The 22,970-nt window shown below is 37.9% G+C and overlaps 1 protein-coding gene across 1 annotated transcript in view; it reads right to left on the bottom strand.

Moving 5' to 3' along the window:
- Positions 1–22,970, bottom strand: part of L3MBTL4 (L3MBTL histone methyl-lysine binding protein 4) — a 235,127-nt gene that overhangs the window by 62,322 nt on the left and 149,835 nt on the right. The window contains exon 15 of the mRNA XM_036419408.2: positions 12,244–12,314. Within this exon, the coding sequence (XP_036275301.1) occupies positions 12,244–12,314 (71 nt within the window). The remainder of the gene's footprint in view (positions 1–12,243; positions 12,315–22,970) is intronic.

The following is a 22,970-nucleotide window of genomic DNA, read 5'->3' as shown; positions in this document are numbered from 1 at the left end:
TAAGAGCAGCAGCTGAGGCTATGGAAACAGATATAATAGAAATACAAGTTGGCTACTCTCTCTCATTAAACATTGATGGTATATATTTGACCACTGAACTCTGTGCTTGATTACAGATGGACTTATTTTGTGGTTTCTCAAATACTATAGTGTACAATGTCTATTTTGGAGTTACTTGGAAAGCAATTGTAAGTAATTTCAAAAGTTTACTAAGAACTTAGAGAAACACCCGGCTATGACTAAAACATTGCTTTTTAAGTCAGTTTCACAAACATGTTTTCTTTTAAAAATGATAAATATAGATAGATACTGAGAACATGGTATTGATCAGAAATTCCTATAAACTGGCACTATCCCATAATCAATAGGATTAAAAATAATGTTAAATGATGGCTCAGAAGTGTAGGAAGTCTCTGGAGTGCTTTCTGAATCATAAAGCAATAAAATATGTTTAGCATATTTTCAGTATCAAATTAATTTCAATATTCAGAATGTGGCAGTTGACACATAGCTAACTTTCAATTAATTAATATATTGGGTTACACTAAGAATGAATCATGCCTCCACCTTGCCAGATGCTCGTCACAATGAACAATAGGGCGTACTGCACTTTATATGCCTCCTGTGGAGCAACAAACATCAATTTCCACACATTTAAACAATGGCAAAAGTAAACAATGTAGAATAGCTTTATTTGACCTTTGCAGCTGAAAGGGCACTGGGTTTACAATAGTCATACATATTTTTTTCACATCTAACCTTCTGAGGTAAAAAAGCATCTCAATTTGCAAATAGCTGACTCTTCCCTTACTTTGCCAATAGAGGAGAATTTTCTGTTTCAAGATTCAGTGAGCAAGTAGGCTAATGGGTATAAAGAATTCTGACATCATTAGTTTTTAGAGAAAGAACAATTTAACAAACTGGAAAACATACTGCAATGGCCCAAAGTTGGGCTATGCAAATTCGATGCCACAGAGATGCACACTAAATATCCAGGCAGAAGCCACTGAAATTTCAGGAAAAAAAAATCTGTCCTTTTATATTCCCTACAACAAATTTAATATCTGGAGGAACGATTCCAATGTTTGAACATGTAATTATCACCCTGTCCTTTTTAATTATGTCTTCCTATTTTTAAGTGGTATAAAGGGATCTTTTATATATTTACAGCTAGTGTTAGCTCTTTAAAATATACTATGCTGAGATAGTTAAGATGATCTATAATTTGTTTATATGTGTATTAATGTAAAACTGCTTGCATAACTGAAATATAAATTTGATAAGGCAACAACATTGTAGAGAAAGGGGCAAGGAACATGGTTCCACAAATGCTATAAAATTCATTCAGTACTGAATGTCCCCTGCAGAACTGGCACAAGCCAGGCCCAGAGGATGCAAAAATAAGCAAAGATTCCCAGCCTCTGACAAGTTCGAAGTGTAGCAGGCACGTTAAGGCCTGCACAATAGGGCAGATGAGCTCAGTATTATATGAGAAGTGACTGGAGGAGGAGGCGCGGCATGCAAATGCCCCTGCAAAGTCTGACTAACCTGGTCCACCTAGGCCAGTCCTTCACAGACCTCTTGCCTGTCTGACAGGACTTTGGCAAGGCACCACCTAATTTCTTCTATAAAATATGTTTTCTTTGACTTTTTTATTTTTTAAGACAGAGAGGAAGGGGAAGGGAGAGAGAAACAGAAACATCAACGCGAAACAGCCTTCTGCACGCACCCCCCCCCCCCCCCCCCGTGACTGTGCCTAACAGGGAAATAACCGAACACCCCTTGGTGCATGGGACAATGCAATGCCCAACCATTGAGACACACTGGCCAGGGCAACACTGCCTCCTTTCTGATGCTGCTCTTAAAGTCCCCACTCTCTCCCCGCCTTGGAGAAAAAGGCTCTCAGTGCTGTCCTGTGTGTGCCCATTCTTAGCCCAACTTTCCCACTAAAACCTCTCAAACTCCATCTTTACAACATCATGTGTCTTGGAGTGAGAAGTAATGGGCTGAGGCACCTGACTCAGCCTGCATCTTCATGGTCTTTTTGGCAAACACACTGCCTCATTCATCACTGTTGCTCCAGCTCCTTCACAGTAGGAGGCAGTACAGGGAGGTGGCCCAGGGTATGGACTCTGAAAAAAGATCTGGGTTCAAACCTTAGCTCCATCATTTTAGGTATGAGCCCAAGGGTACATGATTCAATTCCTGTACCTTAGCTTCCACTCACCTGTACAACGGGGCATCCCCAACACAGGATTAAGGAGATTGTACCTGAGAATCCAGGTAAATGATTTAGTATAGGCACTACTCATATTGTAAGCTAATCCAAACAATCGGCAAACTTCCTTCTTTCCCCCCATATCCTTCTGCCCCTGCCCTTCCCCGATGCACTTCTCCTCGCCCTTCAGAGGTGGGCCCTGTGTCACTTCCTAGAGGAGTCCTAGCTGGCCTGCTGGCCTCCCATACTGCTCTTCGCTGGCACTCATCCAGCTGCAACCTTACATGAGTATATACCACTCACTCTCCCTGGCCCATGAGCTCCGTGGCAACTACGACAGCTCTGCTCTGTTCCCTGAGGTCTCTGCAGGCCCAGAATAATGCTGAACATGCACAAAGATGGCGTTCAACGACGAAATGAACAAACAAACGGTGTGGCACCACAGAACGTTTCTGTGGAGATGCCTCAAGGCCCCTGCTTACGGAGACAGCCCCACATGGATGGCTTCAGCCTTTTTCCGCTCCCAGCAGCTCAGCTTTTCAATGTGTACTTCTAGGTCATCCCTCTGCCCCCAGGACTCCATTGGAAGACACTTAAATATAGTTTAAAAGCTACTTGTTTTCAACATTCCTTCCAAGGACTTACATCTTGTACCTCAGGAGTCTATGGACAATATGACCAGATACTTTTGCATTGTCTGTTTTTGAAGAAGCAGCTCAAATCACAAATCTCTCCTATTGATAGTGAACAGTTATTTCACCTAGATATAGATATGAAAGAAACAATTTTAAATATTGCAACTTTTCTAAGAAATTTTCTAGAGGTAGTTAAAGAGGTGCTGATCTTTGGTGGAATGGAGCTCTAATATTTTGGCATTCAATCCAAGATTAATTTCTATTGATTAGTGACATCTGGTAATATCGTGTTCCTCTCACCCACACATTTCAGATTACTAGGCTTCACACTTGCTAAGCACTGCGCAGAGATATAGGATCCGAAGCAGCTCAATTCATATTGTGCCACGGCCGACAAGACCATCACTTGAGTAGGTATACTTGAAAGCAAGGTTTCTTTGATAAGTGAGGTGTTCAAGAAGGAGAATTTTTTTTTTTTTTTTTTTTTTTTTTTTTTTTTTTTTTTTTTTTTTTTTGCGGGGAAGAAGGTGATTTAGAAAGATTTTTCAGAAAACATTCTCAATTACTAAAACTAAACAGTAACAACACAACACTTAAACAAGGGTTGCTTTGAAAACTTCTTATTCCTTAATATTAATACCTATGTTCACAGAAGCGTCCCCCCCAAAAAAAAATTATGTAACCTAATAAGAAATAGCCTCTGATTCAGCCCAAATGCAGCCCATCACCCGATAGGTGTTGAGGGGACATATCACAGAAATAGTGGCCGCATCCAGATTCTCAGACACTCAGGGAAGGACCCTTCCACTGTATAATAGAATGTGTGTGTGCATCACAGATGACTAAACCATTACTCCCAGACTCTGTGTACCACAACTTTGGCTTTTTTAAACATTCCAACATAAACTGTGCCAGTAATTGCTTCTGCAAGTGTCCAGAGGAGATTATCTGAAGGTGCTTTTATCAGCAAGGCTGAAAACACCTTGGTATTTCAGGAAAGCAGTAATTTCCTCTATTTTTGTATTAAAGCATGGTTTGGGGCAGATATGTCCATAATTCTTTAAAATAAAAAAAAGATTCTAGCTGTAAAATTCATTAATGGTAAGACAGCAGTTCTGTCACTGGCTAGGAGGACTTTCCGGCTAAGCAGAAAGGCACTCTTCTTAACAAAAGAGAGCCTGTCATCACACAAAATAAGGTCAGAGACACTGACATGGCTCCTAATTCCAGTCTTCCTATTCAACACAGCAAAATCAGTAACATTTCTGCACAAATTTGCTTTCATGTTTAAATGAGAACTCAGTAGGGGTCAGAGAGAAAGCAAGTCACACAAGCATCCCGAGCTCCCCCCCCACCACAGGGGCCCAGTGGCGCTGAGGCACCCCACCCAGGCAGGAGCTTACATTTCAGGTGTATTAATTCATTTCTGATGCATTTACAGGGAAATGTTTGAGAATTGGTCATACCTTCCTATATGTGCTTTTAAAATGCCCTTTCATATTGATTCTCTCCTTTGATCCACTCAACTCTCACTTTTAGAAGTAGAGAAATGGTCTCCAGTCTAAATGGTTGAACCCCATCAGGCAGTGAGTTTGTGGTTCGGCTTAAAGCCAGCTCTCCTTCAAATGGTACCTCAACTAAACCACAGTTCCGTGAGTGTATCATGATCAAACAGTGTTTTAAAAGGAAAGAGTTTTGAATTTGCGAGGAAAATCTAAGCTGTATCTCTAAGCTATACCAGCTGTGTCACCTTGGACAAGTCACTTATCCTGCAACTTAATCACCTCAACAAGAAAATGGTAACCACAATCATTTGCAGGGAAATTGGGCCAATAAACATAAATCTGCTTTATAATATACAAAGTGCTAGATGAATATGTTATTATCATTATCACTATCATAAAAGCATATTAATAAAATAGGCATTATGTGGTGCTATTGCTAAGAAATGCTTTTTAAAAATGTCCTTTTCAAAGTTATGGAATAGAAACTAGGCAACATATATAAATTAAAACCTACCACAACTGAAGATTTCTCTAATGCAGTGGTTCTCAACCTTCCTAATGCCATGACCCTTTAACACAGTTCCTCATGTTGTGGTGACCCCAACCATACAATTATTTTTGTTACTACTTCATAAATGTAATTTTGCTACTGTTATGAATCATAATGTAAATATCTGTGCTTTCCGATGGTCTAGAACAGTGGCTCTCAACGTGTAGGCAGCCAGCAGGGTCCTCTAAGACTATTGGAAAACCCAGATATTTACATTATGATTCATAACAGTAGCAAAATTACAGTTATGAAGTAGTAACAAAAATAATTGTATGGTTGGGGGTCACCACAACATGAGGAACTGCATTAAAGGGTTGCAGCATTAGAAAGGTTGATAACGACTGCTTTAAAGCCTCATTTTTCTAAAGGCAAATAAGAGAAAAAGTGTCATCAGAGTGGCTACATCTAGAATAACTCAGGACTCTTCCCTATCTTTTTTAGTTTAGTTTCTAGTTTCCTTAAATACTTGTTATTCTATTATTTATTGCCTCATAATTACTTTATAATCTAATTTTCTGCATATTAAAATCACTGGCAGTCAAAATTTGAAGGAAAATGGCATCTAAAATTATTTTTAAAAGAAAAATAAATCAAAGAAGAAAAGCATAACAAAACATGAGTGAGGCATAACAAAACATAAGTGGGGGGAACCATGTAAATAATAGAAGAAACTGTTGTCTTGTTAATAAATAAAGTCTACAACAAAAATGGTACTCATGTACCCCACAAGGCAGTGGTAATTATGGCAACAAGAAGAGATATAAAGTACTCAGAGTCAGTCAATCCAATACCTAACTAATATACTAAGTATATTTCATGTATATTTTCATATGAGACTGAATTATTTTATGCCCCTTATTAACATAAAATTACTCACTTTAATAGCTACTCCTTTAATTTATAAAGAGATGAAAAGTTCTGGGTCTCCAAGTAATGTACTAAATAAACATAACTTTTAAACACATAACCCGTGAACCAGGGTCAGCAACAACTCTTATTTTCTACCTCCAAGTAATGATTTTGAAGTCCAAATAATTTTAGTTCAGAAATCTAACAGGACAACTGTCCAATGACATAGCAAAGAATAATTTACATATATTTAAGACATCAAATCCTAATTATTTAGACATAGAGTGTTTGATATTACTATTTAAAAGTCTCTCTCTTCAATAATGGAATGCCAAAATATTAATAGCAGTGTGGTCTGGGTAGATAAACCCAGGCAATCTTTGGCTATAGGCCTCTTAAGAAAGCAAAATCCACTGCCTCATTCCATCATTCATTCCAACCCTTTGAACCTGCACTCTTATCCAGCCCTTTTGCTCGATCCTTTAGAACAATCCCTGAGCTCTTCTGCATTCACTATACCCTTATGGGGTATAAATCCCAAGTTCAGGAAACTTTTCTCATAAAATAGGTATGTTCCATCCAAGGAGACTGAGTACCGCGGCAGTTTTTCTGTGTGTTTTTTCCACATCCTCGGTACCTATTATCAAGGCAAAAAGGTGCCCCACACCACTGACCTGTTGGAGAGAAGCAGGGGCTCCCTCCCTTTGGTCCTGGAGGTAGCAGTTCTCTGCTAAAGTCAAAGACATTTCCCTTTAGCACTAACGTTGGAGACAAGAAAGAGAGGCCTGGCAACACCCTGGGAGAAATGTATAAAGGAAATAATGCTTTATTTGGGGTGCCTTCCACTCTCCCACAGTCACCCAGCTCTTCCGAGTTCACAGAACTAAGAAAGGACATGTCCGCATCCCTCAGCTCTGAAATTATTAGAATTTCCCAGGACATTCCCTGGGATGATGAACCTAGACTCTTAAGAACCTAGGAATCCCGTTTGGTCCTGCGTAATGAGTGTTGTGCAGAGCTGGAACCCAAAGCTGTAAATCTATTCCTGAACAAAGATGCTTCTCTGCTTGCTTCTGGTGGTCCACTCTGCTACAGTTCTGAACAGTGAGCAGGTGAGGACCCGTAGCAGCGCTGGTGTCTGGTCACTATCCCGTGACAATGCTGAAGGGACCAGCTATGCGTGTGGACTGCAGGGATCTGTTGGGCAAAGCTGCATTCTGAGACAGCCAGAGACGGGGTCACTGTGGGCAGGAGGATGTGTCAGAGGCGGATTCCAGGTCGAGAGGGTTATTTTTGGAATACTCTGAGGAAGCGGATGGCGTGGCTGCCCACACTGCACCAGAGCTTGGTGCTGCGGGATATAGTTTTCAGAGTTGTCAGTCCTTCAAGCCTCATCACTAAAAATAAGTATCTACTTATTAAAGCAGATTTGTTTTTATTCAGACTTTTGTATTTTTGCACTATTACTTTGCTCCAGAATTGATTTTTTCAAAATATTTTGTCTACAACGTTTATAATTCTGCAAAATCCATAAACTATAATCTATGCCTTGATTCTAAGAAAACTGGCTTTCTCACTTCTCCGGTACTTGCAGAAAAAAGAGTTACATTAAAAGAAAGGCAATGGAAAATATTGAAGAGATTAAACACTAAGCGGAAAACAACACTCACCACATCCTAGAAAGGCAGTTAGAGGCAGCCAGACCCTCCCCCTCACTCCCAAGAACTCTCCTCTTGCTCAGAGCCTTGTGTGCACTGTGTGGCAGCTCCCAGCAGGCCTGGGGGTGTAGGTGTTTCAGAGCATCTGGCGGTGAAACAAACTAGTCATTCAAATCTCAGCATCTCCATAATTTATAACTCGACACCCCTAATCACAGCTGGTCTGTAACTTGGGATACAGTTCTCTGCTCCTTTTTTTTTTTTTTTAAAGCAAAATAAAGTTAACTCCCCTTTTTAATGAGAAATGTTTGTTATATTCTATTCTATCTTGAAAACTCTTACTATTAACTTCTAACTGACACCTAAAGAAAACAGCAGAGTGCCTGCACGAAGGTATGGTATGAATAGATGCCCTCTCTATCGTTAATAAGAACTGGCATGTCACTTAGTTGTCTTACAGCAGTACAAATGTTATCATAGCTGTTGATATTTTTCTAGACTACAATGGAGGATATTCATTATGGACTCTTATTAGGTTATCATTCTCCTCTTGCTTAATTGTCAGAATACCCTCCTTGAGTTAATTGTGGGTACCAAGCTCCTGCCCTTAGAGTCATCTTTTAGACCAATGCAAATAATTTCCTTCATCTTCCCAAGAGCTCCTGTTTGTCCCTGTCCCTCTACATGGCCCACATTACCACACCAAATACTGTTGAGTCACTACAAAGATGCTTTAAAAATTATTGTTTTATTTTTGAGGGCAGTTTTAGGTTTACAGAAGAATTGAGCAGACAGTGTGAAGGGTTCCCACATACCCCCTCACTCTACTCCTTAACCTCCCCAACAGTTTCCCTTATTAATATCTTGCATTAATGTGGTTCATTTGCCACAAGTTATAAACAACTATTGGCATATTATTATGATGAACTAAAGTCTATAGCTGACATTAGGATTTAGTCTCTGTGTTATATTGTTCTAGGGGTTCTGACAAATGTATAATGCCAGAGCTTCAGTTTCCTCTAGGGTACTCTTATTTTCCCCTGTTGTTTTGGGGTTTCTTAAAGAAAGCCCTTAGAAACTCATTCTTAAATAGAGCCTATGTCTATTATATGTTGCAATATGCTATGATCATATTAGAGCCCTACTGAAGTGGAGGTCAACGTATTGGTGAGGGGGAGTGTTCTTGAGTTTTATGATTAAAACCAGTTAGTTTTTTAATGGGCTGGAGTCTTGGGACTGTGACCTTCAGAAAAGTCTTGTGGCCTTTTTCCCTTTCTTCCCTAGTGTAAGACATATGGCTAGAGGGAACTAGAGCTGTCTGCCTTTTCCCTAGGATGCATGGCCCTGGTAAAACAGTTTCCCTGAAGGCAGGACCTTAGGTCTCTGATGTATCTAAGAATTGTTGCTCAGTTTGTTCAGCATTTTTCCTGTTGTGAGGATGAGAGTGATGACGAACAAACTCTTCCCATGTCAGAATCATGACCAACAATCTGCTTTTAACTGTCATGATTCTCACGAACAAACAATGTCAGGAAGAACCCTGCACAGAGCCAATAATGAACTCTCAGAAAGAAAATCTACCCAGAGCAATCTATAGACTCAATGCAATTGCTATTAAATAACAACATGGGTACATTTCACAAATACTAGAACAAATACTCCAAAAATTTATATGGAACCAAGAAAGACCCCAAATAGCCACAGCAATCTTGAGAAAGAAGTATGAAGTAGGAGGGATCAAATGCCAGAAATGCAATAATGAGAATAAGCAAACCATGATTAGGATGGATCATACATGTTAGCAAAAGAAGTCAGACACAAAAGGATACATACTGTATGGTTTCATTTATCAAATGTTCAGAACAAGGACAGAGTAAAAACTGATAGTGACGGAAATCAGAAGAATGATTATCGTGGCAGGAGTGGGAAAGAGCATGGCATGAGGTGGGAATCGAGTTAGCTTCTATTTCATGACCCAAGTGGTGATTAAATGGGTGTGTCCTCTTGTGTACTTGACTACAATTTTCACTTAAAAGAATCTAGCAGTATATATGCACCGACTTAGAAAGGTAATCATAATATGCTATATCAGCAAGTAGAAAAATAAAATGAATTCTAGATATCCAACATAATATAATTGTATATTGGTAGAAAAAACAAATAGGTAAGTTATTATATCCAAAATAAATCTATAAATCATTTATTAACAATGCTTATCTCTTGCATTTTTGCTTTATGAAATTTTTGGATTATTAAGGAAGTTAGCTATTAGTTACATATTTGAGTAAAAAAAATGTCCAGAAGTAATAAAGAAATAGTTTTCTAGTTAAACATTCCACCAATTTTTCTCAACCAATTTATGTTATAAACTAGAGGCTTGGTGCACAAATTTGTGCAGAGGTGGGCTCCCTCGGCCTGTCCAGCAATTGGAGATGACAGGGGCCGCAGGAGGTTGGCCAGTGTGGGGAGGGACTGTGGGAGGTTGGCTGCCCTGGGAGGTTGCCTGGCCTTGGGAGGTTGGCTGTGGGAGCACACTGACCACCAAGGAGCAGCTCCTGCATTGAGAGTCTGCCCTCTGTTGGTCTGTGTGCATCATAGCGACTGGTCAACCCGTCATTTGGTCGGTCGCTTAGGCTTTTATATACATAGATTAATTAAAACTTTCTTTCACCTAGTTTTAACATGAATATGCTATGAGAACAAAAATGTTGAATCTCTACAAAGTATATTTTTAAAATACTTAAAAATGGTAGCATTTAAAAAACATTTTTAATATATTGGAATAAAACTATTTAGGCATTAAAGATGTTTCCAAGTAAAAACTGAAAACATACCCAATATATGAAAAACATAAGCTATCTATGTTGTGTACACATGTGTGCACAATCTATAAAAATCAAAGTTATACTATTTTCCCTCATGGGAAAAATAGAGAACACATTTTAGCCATTTTCCTTAAAACAACAACAACAACAACAACAACAAAAATATATTCAAATCGATGTCCAAATCAAAAAATAAACACACACACAAAAAAGGGCAAATATTTAGAAATTATGCTTAGATTTATAGAATTACAGAAAATATTAAATAATCACTTAATATCACAACAGTAATAGATTCTTTTTATTTTGTCCCATGCAGGTACGAACCAGAGAAAATGAACTTGTAAAATAATAATTCCAATATAAGGAATAACCAGTTTGTGTGACAAAAGGCTAGAATAGAAAGCAGGTGCTAAATGAATCCTGTCCATTTTCATGGAATAAAATGGAGCCCGGAAGGCATTTTCTTAACAAAGAGGGTTATGGACCCCAGTAGCTAGCTATGGGCTCTGTATCAGGCAGGGTGTATTCCTGCACCTCCTATGTCATTATTGCCCCAAATCTGTGAGTATAGACCTACATCATGAGGGCTCTGAAATGTTTAGAGAACACAGTGGATGCACAAATAAATAAATGCATATGGTTATAAATGATGTAGAAAAGAACAAGTGGATACTAAACATCTTTCCCATTATGCAAATGCATTTTGCTGGTGATCTTTTCTATTTTTACAAAGATGCTCCTCATTATTACTTTTACTATGTGAACTACAAAATTGTGTATCTGTTTAACAGGAACATATACATAATTATTCTGTGGAGATGTTTTCAAAAGTGCTAAAATATAAATTAACACACTGACACTTTTTGTAGGGCTCAATGTGCCATTCTAAAACATGTTTACAGAATGGATTAGAACATTTGTATGAGGCAGTTTCTGAAGAATCAGTTATTTATTTTATTTTTTGTAAAGTGCTCTTCAGAACCACTTATGTCACAGAAAACCCTCTGGTTATGGAGAAATGTGTCGGTGCACAAGGAAACACAAATAACTTCACTGCCCTCCATTTTCTGAGAAGATTCCTTCCTCCCTTGGAGCCGAGTTCCCAGCCACAAGCTGAGCTTGGGTCCCCCTGAAATGAGCAGGTGAGCTCTGCTCATAGAAGTCACAGTCCTTTTGTTCAATGACTGCCAAGCACCCTGTTTTTCTCTAAGAAAAGTAGAACAGGTTATTGCATTGGAGATGAAGCGCAGTGTTACCAATTTGGGCTAATTTGTTGCACTTTTGGCCAAGTCAGAAGGAAACTCAGTCTTTTTCTAAAAGATAAATAGATCCCCTACCATGTTTGGGAGATACAAACATAAGGAACTACTATGGCTAACGACAAAATGATACTAATTAATTACAAATGTTTCAATCTGACCAAGTGAAAATTATTGCACTAAATTAACACAAACACAGGATAATTTATTCCTTAGCTTGCTAAAATAGAACTTCAAAATTATAGATGAGATTTTGCCTTAATTGGAAAGAAACATAATTCAGTGAAAACATGTAGTTCTTTTTTTCTATACTCAGATTTAAATAATTAAACTTTTCCCCAATAACCTTCTTGCCTATGCTACTAATGAAGTACATTTCATGGTTCTCCCAACTTATAAAAGTGCACTGAGCCATTTCTGGCTTCCCTCCACGCCCTCTGCAGATGGCAGAAAAAGATTCTACTACTGAGACTTTTACTTCCAAAAGCTTAGATTTGTTCTTTCATGAGTGAGTACCATAGAAATCAGAGTCTAGTCCTCACACTTTAAAAATGAGAAAATTAAGATTCAGCGTAGTGAATAGCAGAAATTATTCATATGGTTGGGACTAGACCACAAGTCTCTTGACTTCCAGGCAGGTTCTCCCCACCATTCCCTAGTGGAATATTAAAACCAACCAACAAACAAATAAGACATCTTCACAACAAAAATTATATTCTATGGTTTTGCTAGTGTTTTTACCTCTGAAGAGATTATCCAAGTGATTATCTTCTTTTTCTTTGATTTTCAAACACTTTGCCTGCTGTACATGTCTGTACAAAGAACAGAAATAAAACCTGGATTCATTATCGTGTGAGGCAGGAATAACTCATGACAGCAGCACACATTTAAATAGAAGCCACAGGGTAAACAATAGATAACTAGTAGGCATTTTGCTCCACAGAAACTTCGTCAGATTCCCCCCCCCCAATTTAATATTTAAAAAATACATTTTTGTTCAGAAACTCTAACTTTGACATCAAGACTTAAAGGTCTCCCTCCTCCATTACTGCCAAATGTTTTTACAATTCTCTGGAGAATAATCTCTTCAGATTCTGAGAAGGAGCTACTAGGGAGAGTAGGTGGGTAAATAATATTATAATTGCTAGTGATGATTTTAGCGCTTATTTTAATCAGAAGATTATATACATTGTGCCTGAATAACTGTATAAAGTAATTTGCTCATATTGCTGAATGTCAGAGAATTAATTAACTTTTAAATGTTCCAGTATGCTGTAAGGACTAATTTTGTAACTCGAATGGAACTTTATAAAAATTTGAGGCTCAGAGTTTGTAATTAATGTGGTAGTTTCTAAAATGAAACTTTTCCATTGCTGCTAATTACCTAATAATTAATTTTAGGTAGACAGAACTTGAGGTAGTTGATCAATTCATCTGTAATATTTATGATTTTAATGAAAATGATAATAGCTTGCTTTGCAAAAGTATTTTGTAATTGCACTTGGATAGCAGCTCTCTCATTTTATCCTCAGGGATAAGCCTTTGAGGTAGACATGCAAACACTGTTTCAATTTATGATTTAAATGAGGAATCTCATTCAGTTACTCAAACCTTACAGATAATATAAGTGAATTGTACAATAATTGTGGTAATTTTATCTATAGGTTCTATAAATATATTTATCATGGTAGAAATACATTCAACTTATCAGTGAGATTTTTTTTTCTTAACAATTAAGGCTGTTCCCCCTCCACCCCTTCAATAAAAACATACACCAAGAAACTGAGAAAGAATTTCTACTGAAATACCATTTTTGGACCTGGAAAGCTACTGTGGAGCACAGTAACTCCAGGTAGTTAGCCAACTGTGGTGCAATGAAAAAGACTAGACCCTTAGTGTAGGAAAACCTAGCTGCATGGCTTAGCACCTGTGTCCTAAGCTTGTGACTCAGGTGCATATTTAAACTCTAAAGGTCTCAGATTCCCAATCTTAAAAATGGGTACAGTACAATTCCACTAATTGCTCTGAACAATTAGTGAAAAAATATTATTAAAAAGTATACAAACTCTTAGGCATTGTAGACATGCATAAAATATGTGGAATATTTTCATTAATTCAATGTTTATAATTTCATTATATTTTCTCTATATATATCACCAGGATTTGTTTGTTTGCATTCTTATGGAGAGAGTATAAACTATAGAAAGAGGGTCTGAACGTGAGCAGTGAGCATCTGGCGGGGAGCTAGTCAACATGGAATGCTGAAGGCACATCGTAGCTGCAGAGTAGTAAGCTTCTTCTGGGAAGCTCATATGCCTGACATAAATTTGATGGGGCTTTTTAAAAATAATGTAAAAATAAATCCACTAAATTTATTGAGTGGCTTTTTATAAACTTGGCAGGTACTACAATTAATCACAAATACATTTTGTCATAGTTTTCCTTTCAAAATTAGGGGAGATACACCAAGGCAAACCCTGTGAACAGTTCAGATTCCATTACATTTCCTGAGGGAGAGAGTACTTCCAAGGGCTCGAGATTTCACTGAACTTCATTTCATTCTCACAAACACTCTATATGTAGGTATAGGACCGTTGTTATTAATAAAGAAATTGAGGCTCAGAGATATTAAACCACTTGCCCATCTGGGGCACACAGTGAGATGAGGGTTGGAGCCAGGACATAAACTCAAGCCTTCAAACTCCAAATCCAGTTTTCTTCAGGGAACACAACATCTCCCATTACTCTTGGGTATGCTGAGCACTGGCAGAAGGCTTTGAGATGTCACATGCGGCCCAAAAGAAAAGGAGAATAATATAATGCCCCTGGCAGCTGAGGGAGGATGCCACTTGGCATTGGGCTAGTGGGGTTGTTCTGCAGAGGACTCAGCTGTGGCTGGTCCTGAACGAATGGGGTATGGATGACTGATGGGCTTGGAAAGGTATGGGGAATTAGGCTGAAATAGAATGGGCATAAGCAAGATGGGAGGGAGAAGCGTTCTGGGGATGGGAATAAGCTAGTCAACTTACTTGGATGAAGCATCTATGCTGTTCAAAGAAAGAAAAGATCAAAAGAATAAGCTGGGGCCAAGCTGTGGAGAGGCCTGCAAGCGGTTCTCAAGTGTTTGCGCTCCCATCCTGATGGCAGTGGGAAAGGTACTGAAGTGCTGCATCATAAAGAGTCTACTGCATACCACCAGGTTAAATGTTTGGGGGTGATTAGGCCAGTAAGGTGCCAAAGATGCATATTTGTTTGTATTTCAGCTAAAGAGGTAATACCACTGAAATTTGCACATATTAGTATTTTCAAAATAATTCTTGAAGCCTGGCTTGTATAGTTCATATAGTTATCAGAGCTCCAGGCCCTCTAAACAATATTCAAAATCTTTACTAGTAGAACTGCCGTTGCTGCAGCAAGTCAAGCTACTTGTCTGACTGTCCTGACGCGTTCTCATAAAGGAGTGTATAAGACTTAGAGGATTACTACTACCGTTATCCAATAATCTCTGATATCTACTGTTTTTCCTCTTGCCTTTTCCTTAGGATTTTGCTACTTTCAGTTGAAAAAGGGAACTGCATATTCTCCAACATTCTTTCTATGCTTTCCACTACTTTTTCCTCTAGTTTTTAATTTATTTTTTATTTAATTTGCAATTTTTTTATTGATTAAGGTGTTACATATGTGTCCTTATCCCACCATTGTCCCCCTCATTTCCTTCTCATGCCCTAACCCCCTGGTGTCTGTGTCCATTGGTGAGGCTTATATGCATGCATACAAGTCCTTTGGTTGATCTCTCTCCCTTACACCCACCCTCCCCTACTTTTCCTCTGAGGTTTGACAGTCTGATCAATTCTTCCCTGTGTCTGGATTTCTTTTTGTTCATCAGTTTATGTTCTTCATTATATTCCACGAATGAGTGAGATCATGTGATACTTTTCTTTCTCTGACTGGCTTATTTCACTTAGCATAAGGCTCTCCAGCTCCATCCATGCTGTAAGAACTCCTTCTTTTTTACCACAGTTAGTGACTACCATTTCTGTGTTCAAATGCTAGGCCCTGAACCAGAGGCCTAACCTGTAGTACGTACTATGGATCTTATGCTTATGTGTTGAAAATGAAAAGAGAGTAATTGGCTGGCCCAAAAATCACATAAATTAAGCAGACGAGTGCAAACAGAAGAGCCAGAATTTGAATGTAACTCAGTTTAACTGTAGCTAGACACCTTCTAGAGCAGGAGTTGGCAAATGATAGCCCACAGTCAGATCCTGGCCACTGCCTGCTTAGTAAGTGGAGTTTGACCAGAGCACAGCCATGTTCATCCATTTATTCACTGTCCACGAATGCTTTCAATTGCTAACTGCAGCAGAATCTTACTGCCAGCAGAGTCTAACATACTTATCATCTGCCCTTTACAGAAAATGTTTCTGACCCCTGTTCTAAAGTAAAGGAAAAGGTCCCTAGGGCCAGAATATACACACCACATGGGACTGTTTTACACTGCTATCTTTTCCCAAAATTGCCTTGATAACTGTATTTAGTTATAAGAGGGCTTTAAAGGCAAATATTGGGCCCTGACTGTCTTTTATTTTTAGACAAATTGTCCAAGTCCAATCAACAGTTTTTGAGCTTTTCCTACCTGCAGGCCTTGTATTCAACCAAGATGGTGCCTGCTGCCGAGAAACTGATAATCTAACAGAGAATGCAGCTGTGCATGCTGCAAACTCTCACATGAAGTAAACTGAGAAAGGGCTACAATAGAGAAATGAAGAAATCACTATGGGATCACAAAATAGGAGGGGGATTTTCTGCTTAAAGATCAGAGAGATCAGAAAAACCTCAGGAGGAGATGAATTTGAGCTAAACCTCAAAACAAATTTTATTAAGGGAAGTTCTGAGAGGGACATGGCAAAGGCATAGACATGTGGAGGATAGGGAGGGGGGGAAATTAGTCATGGAGCATGATACGTGAGGTGGATGTGCAGGCTGGGGTAAATTATGAGGACTGCAAAAGCTTCCCATCAATATACATACTCTATGCATGCTTCTGTGATGTAAATTTTATATGTGAATTTATTTATAGTCAAGCAAAATGAATCAATGACCTGTAAGATGATAACAATGCAAAGAAGGATTCATATAATATGTTTAGTTTGTAAATAAAAGTAATTAAAATTTATAAACACTGTATTATAAAGTATCAATAAATAACACACACATGAACATATTTATGCAACATTATTTATAACTGGAAAATACTGGAAACAACCTGAATATCTATCAGTAAGGAAATGAGTGAAATAGTTAAGGCATGTCCACACTGTGGAATATGATACAACTATTAAAGATAATGCACTGAATCCAATTGTGGCAGATTATCCATGATGTATTGTTAAATAAGTAAAACATACTTTTTAGCTAATATCTTTTATCTTCAGATTTTCTTTGAGGCAGCAAACAATGCTTTTGCATGGCAAATTTATTTTGTTCTTTGTGGGTACTTAGTTGTCTCTGTTTTTACAACATTTCCATATAAAAATTAAAGTCCAAGACCAGATGATTTTTCTTTTGATGATAAGCATTGGTTTACTCAAGCTGCTTTGCTCAGTCCGCTATTATATACTTGGGATAAAATATGCGTGTGTTTTGTGGAAGCCTCAGAAATTAGTGTCCCCATGTTCACCTTTCAGGAATGCAGCACCTTTCCCAATATTTTCCATGATTATACAGAAATCTACCCAGAGTAGATACAAGCTAACTTTCATAAAACCTTAGCAAAAAATTAATGTAATTAAAAAAGAGTGTGTATCTGGATATCTGTATACTTACATTAACACAGAATGGGTGTAGAAGACAACATGACAGTCTATTCAAACACCCACACCAGAATGCAGCATCAAAGTTCAGAAGTGGGGAATGAGAATTTATTATTTTTTTAAACTTTTATATTGCCTGAATTATTGCTAGGAATTTTGTTATATTCTATTTGAAATATATTTTATTGATTTTTTACAGAGAGGAAGGGAGAGGAATAGAGAGTTAGAAACATGGATGAGAGAAACATCAATCAGCTGCCTCCTGCACACCCCCTACTGGGGCTGTGCCCGCAACCAAGGTGCATGCCTTTGACCAAAATCGAACCTGGGACCTTTCAGTCTGAAGTCTGACACTCTATCCACTGAGCCAAACCAGTTTCGGTGGAATTTTGTCATATTCTTATAAGCCTTTAACTTATACTGTTTGATAGGAAAAGGTATGGGTTTTATTAATGTTTTCAATGTTTAATTTTTCTACTTTTATTACTATACATTTTCTCATTTTCCTATAATACACAAGCATTGCTTTGCTTATGGAAAAAAACATGTTAATGTCCTCATTTTATTATTTACAATGAATGGGAGATAATTATTTTAAAGCTAGATTAAGAATGTAGATGAGAAAAAAATACCCACTGGTGCTTGGGAAACAACTTTATTTTTCCTGTGGTGCAAGAACACCAATGTTTGATTTATGCAAAGAACCATGAGCATTTTAGCACACACTGTTCTACAGCAGAAGATGCGATTTAATTACTAAGAGCCTGGGCCAAGTCAGGATTCCAGAAATCCAGAGATTCACAATAAATTATAAAATGCCTTAAGAGTACCATATCAGAAAAGTATTTGTAAAGGTCGTTTTAAGGTATACATTAGTTATTTTATAAAATTTTAGCAAAACAGTAACTTTGTTGAGGAAACACAAGACTACAATGAAGTGCCAAGGGAACCAAGATGAGTTGAGCCAATGAGGGCCAGGGCCTTTCACGTCCTTACAGTTTCTGTCTGCACTCCTGTGTGATCTTGACACACATCATTTCATTTCAATTTTGAAAATATTCAATAGAATACTACTCCCTTTTTTTAAGGCTTGGATCTGCTTATGGTCCACAGGATGCCAATATGGGTAACGGCTGAAAGCATTTCAAGTGTTACCCTTTTACTTCTTTCATGGCACCCATCACGATCTGTGATTTTTCTCTTCATTTATGGTTTACTTTTGTTTTACTCTTCCATCTCCTCTACCTGAAATATACTCCCTGCTGAGATGGGACTGTTTGTTCAGCTCCATATCCCCAGCCTTTAACAGACCATACATATTTGCTGAATGAATAAGTGCTGATGCAATGAGTGAATCTGCATGCCCATTGCCAAGGCTGCAGGGACTAGAGTCATCTTGCTTGAGAACAAATCTTCATCCTGCCACTTCCTAGCTGGTGTGACTTTCTTATCACTAAGTAAAGGCTGAAAAGGACCAGGATGGACCAGAATTTTAGTCTGTTATGTTCACTGCTGTATCACTAGGGCTTAAAGTATACTGGCATGTTGCAATTAACGACAATGTCAAAAGGAAAATAAATTCTTTGGCTTTGATATCCTGATTTCTATGTTGAAAAAGTTGGATTAGATCATCGTTTGAGTCCTGCCCCATTGTAAGATGCAAGAGTGACACATCTGAAGTGTGGCCTGGGCGGAAGCTGGTGTGGAAGGCCTGCAGGCTTCCTGTGCAGCCACAATCCTCCACAGGCCCAGAAGGAACTGGTCTTGGTGCTTTGCTCACTGCTCAACTGATAAGGGTCTAATGTAGTTCCAGATGCTGAGTAATATTTCAAATAATTAAAGATCTAACTTTCTATGTTTGATATAAAGATGTGTGGTACATATACACAACTAGAACTAATAGAATTGCAAGACTTTAAAATCAATAATTTTTATAAAAATGAAAAGAAGATATGGAACTATTTCAATAATCTCTACTATGTACCAGGTCCAATTATATAGCTATAACTATGTTTATCTATATATTTACAGTCATAATGTAAGCCTCATATTTTATCTTTATTTACAGGTAAATAAATTGCGGTTCTAAGAGGTAATGTTTATATCTGAACCAGTCAACTTAGACTTGCTAAGTCCTATAATGGAAATTAATGAAAAAAAAAACACCCAAAAACATAATGAAAACTGGTTCCTAACCCTTTAGGAGCCTCCAATATTTTTGAAAAAATAAGGCTCACATAACACAAATATTAAAAAGGCACATGCAGACTCACATGCATAAGCTAAGAACAAGGAAGGGGATCATCTCTTATTTGATCCATATCCCGGGGCCTAGGACAGTCCCTGGCACAAAGTGTTGCTCAAAATCTACTTAATTTGCTGAGTGCTTATTAAGTGTCTGGCATTATATTAAGCATCAGAAATATAGAGACATGTAAAACACAATATCTAACCTTAAAAAGCTTGTATGGGTTGGAACTGCTATAGAAAACTTAAAGACAGAGATGAGCCTTGGAGAAGGGAGAAGATGCAGGCATGGATAAACAAAGTAAGAAGAATGGAAATTAAAACAATATTGCAGATGATGACAAGGGGTGAGTGAGTCACTGGGGAGACTTTATCCCCTAAAGCAGAGAATTTACGTGGGAAGGAATGAGAGAAAAGATTGACTGATTAAATAAAATTTATTTAATAACTTGGAAAGTTAATATGGGAACAATCAACTAACACTATTTTAATTCTGAGAATGGACTTCAGAGGAGGTATTTATGTTGTAGTTAATTTGAGTAGTGGAAATGAACTAGTTGGCTCATGGCAGTGCAATGTATTATGAGGATCATTAGGGGTTATTCCACTAAATGTCATTCTGTGATTACCATAACTTTCCCCAACCATTTTCATTATCAATACAGGCCTTAGGGAAGTGCATAAAATTTATTTTATAGCAGGCATTAGGAAACACAAAGTGAGCTTTATTAGGCAGTTTCTTGGATCTTCTTAATAGCAATGATTGAATATGACAGGTATTTTAACTAATGGTAGTTCTAACAATTGTGTGAATTAAAACATATGAAACACTGCTCTGGGAGGCAAAATAAGTTATTAAAGAATACTTAGGTGAGTTGGAAATGCCAGAAAGAAAATGTCCTGCTCTTGCCTGAAGAACCTAGCTAACAGAATACAGGGAGAGGTGGGGGGGTTGCATTTCAAGTAATTTTCTTTAAGATAAAACTGTTTCAATAAGTATAATTGTATTCCCTTGCTGTAGATAGAATAGTTTAGTATATTATAATGAAATGTGTTCAAGGTTATCTACACTAATAAAAGAGAAACAAGCAAATTGACCATACCTCCACCATACCCACAAGCCACGCCCAGTAGCCAATCAGGAGCGAGTATGCAAATTAAACCAACCAAGATAGCTGCGACCACAGAGCAAGCAGGAGGTTTGGGTTTCCCTAGCAATGGAGAAAGCCAAGATTCCCACCTGCTCTGGCTGATCCTGGCCTCTGCTCAAGGCTACAAAATTTGATTATAGAAGATAAATAAATCCCAACAAAAATGGTGGCAGCCATGGAGCTGGAGAGAGTAGGAGGCTTGGGTTGCTTCTGGTGATGGAGGAAGGCAAGCTTCCTGGAGGGCCCTGGCCTCCACTCAAGGCTAAAAAGTTTCAATTATAGAATATAAATAAATCCCAGATAAAAGAGCCTCCCACTTGGGTCACCAGGGGTGTGTGGCCGGCCAGCAAACCACCACAGGCCCCTCATCCAGGCCACCCTATACCCCAAGGGAACTTTCACCCTGATCCAGGACACCGTTCAGGGCAAATCAGCTGGCCCCCACCCATTCACCAGGTCTCTATCCTAATAAAAGAATAATATGCAGATTGACCATCACTCCAACACACAAGATGGCTGCCCCCACGTGGTCAAAGATCCTGCCCCTATGTGGCAGGGGAGGGACCAGGCCTGCAAGGAAGGTAGTTAGGGGTGACCAGGCTGGCAGGAGAACAGTTAGGCATCAATCAGGCTGGCAGGGGAGTGGTTATGGAGTGATCAGGCTGGCAGGAAGAAGCAGTTAGGGGCAATCAGGAAGGCAGGCAGGCTGGCACTTGGGAGCCAGCAGTCCTGGATTGTGAGAGGGATGCTCCAGATTGGAGAGGGTGCAGGCTGGGATTAGGGACCCCCCCCCCCCTGTGTGTGTGTGTGTGTGTGTGTGTATGAATAAAACATATATATATATATATATATATATATATATATATATATATATTCATATATATATTCATATATATATTCATATATATATATATATATGAATAAAACATAGTTAAGATTCTTCTCCTCTAGTATTCTGTTTTTACAAAATAAGAAATAAATGTATCATGAGATGACCTTGAGAATCCTAGCTAGCAGCTGAGTGTAGTCTACATTTAAACCCAGCCAGGCAATTTCAAAATCTTAAACTGTCATTCCTTTGCCAGCCTTAAGTTAAAACATGTTCAGGATTTTGAGTCAGGCAGTTCTGGATTCTAATCCCAACTTTTCTACTGATTATCTGTGTGATCTTGGACATTTTGATTAACCTCTCTAATCTTAAGATGCCTACATTGTAAAATCAGAATTAGAACACTTAACCACACAAAAGATGGTTGTGATGATGAAATAAAATGAACAGGATGATGTATATAAATTGTTTAGCACAATGCTTTGTAGCCTAAAGTAAGTGAATTGTGTTCATGTTTTTGGTGTTACTATTAATAATTTACTGGACTAGGAATACTCTGAGTTTAATCAAAATACCCATGTTTGGGTCCCAGATCAGCTATAATTAAGGATTTTTACTCCCTTACCTAAATGGCAATACTATGAGGATATTAATTTCTGCTTTGACTAAATCACAAGACTATAGGGTCTCCAAAGTTAATGTATGTGCAAAATATAGACTGTTAAAAAATTAAAGGCTTTTTCCTTCTAGAGTACATACCCAAAAAGAAGACACTCAAGCACAAAGTCATATGCTTCTATTTAATGCACCATGAATACACCATTACTCTGTTAGTACAAGGGAAAAGGAATAGCTACCTAGTTTTTCAGTAATGGTGACCCATTGTGAATCTACTCTTTAAAGTTGTATTAATATGTAATCCTACTGATATGAAGGGTAATTTTATAAACACTTATTAGTAGATAATCCATTCAAGTTTAAAACTTGACTCTTTACTAAGAAAATATGAGCATAAATAGACTATTTCTACTACAAAATTATGGAGACTAAATGTTTACTAATAACTCTTTTAAAAGATTAACATGAGAACAAACATACTTTTTAAAAAAGAAACACAAAACTTGAATGCACTTAAGGAAAAGACAAAATCTCTTAAATTGTTGGACAGCATCTAATTGATTTTGGAAGAATGTCAAGAGTTAATTTTACATTTTGCATGTAAATTACATGAAGTCTGGAATTTCTAAGGTGACAAGTGTTGCTTGTATTATAAAATATATAAGTCCTGTCCAGAGCTCAGTGACGGATGGATGGATTGGAGGCCAGTGAAAATTATAACTCTAATTTACACTAATTTAGCTCTCATGCTTATGATTGGACATGAACCAAGTAAAAATTATTTCTTACCATGTAGAACAGATGAAATTT

The sequence above is a fragment of the Pipistrellus kuhlii genome, unplaced genomic scaffold (genome assembly GCF_014108245.1).
Source record: "Pipistrellus kuhlii isolate mPipKuh1 unplaced genomic scaffold, mPipKuh1.p scaffold_m20_p_6, whole genome shotgun sequence".
Taxonomy (NCBI): domain Eukaryota; kingdom Metazoa; phylum Chordata; class Mammalia; order Chiroptera; family Vespertilionidae; genus Pipistrellus; species Pipistrellus kuhlii.
Note: the sequence above shows the minus strand (reverse complement) of the source record. Positions and strands in the feature narration are given on the sequence as shown.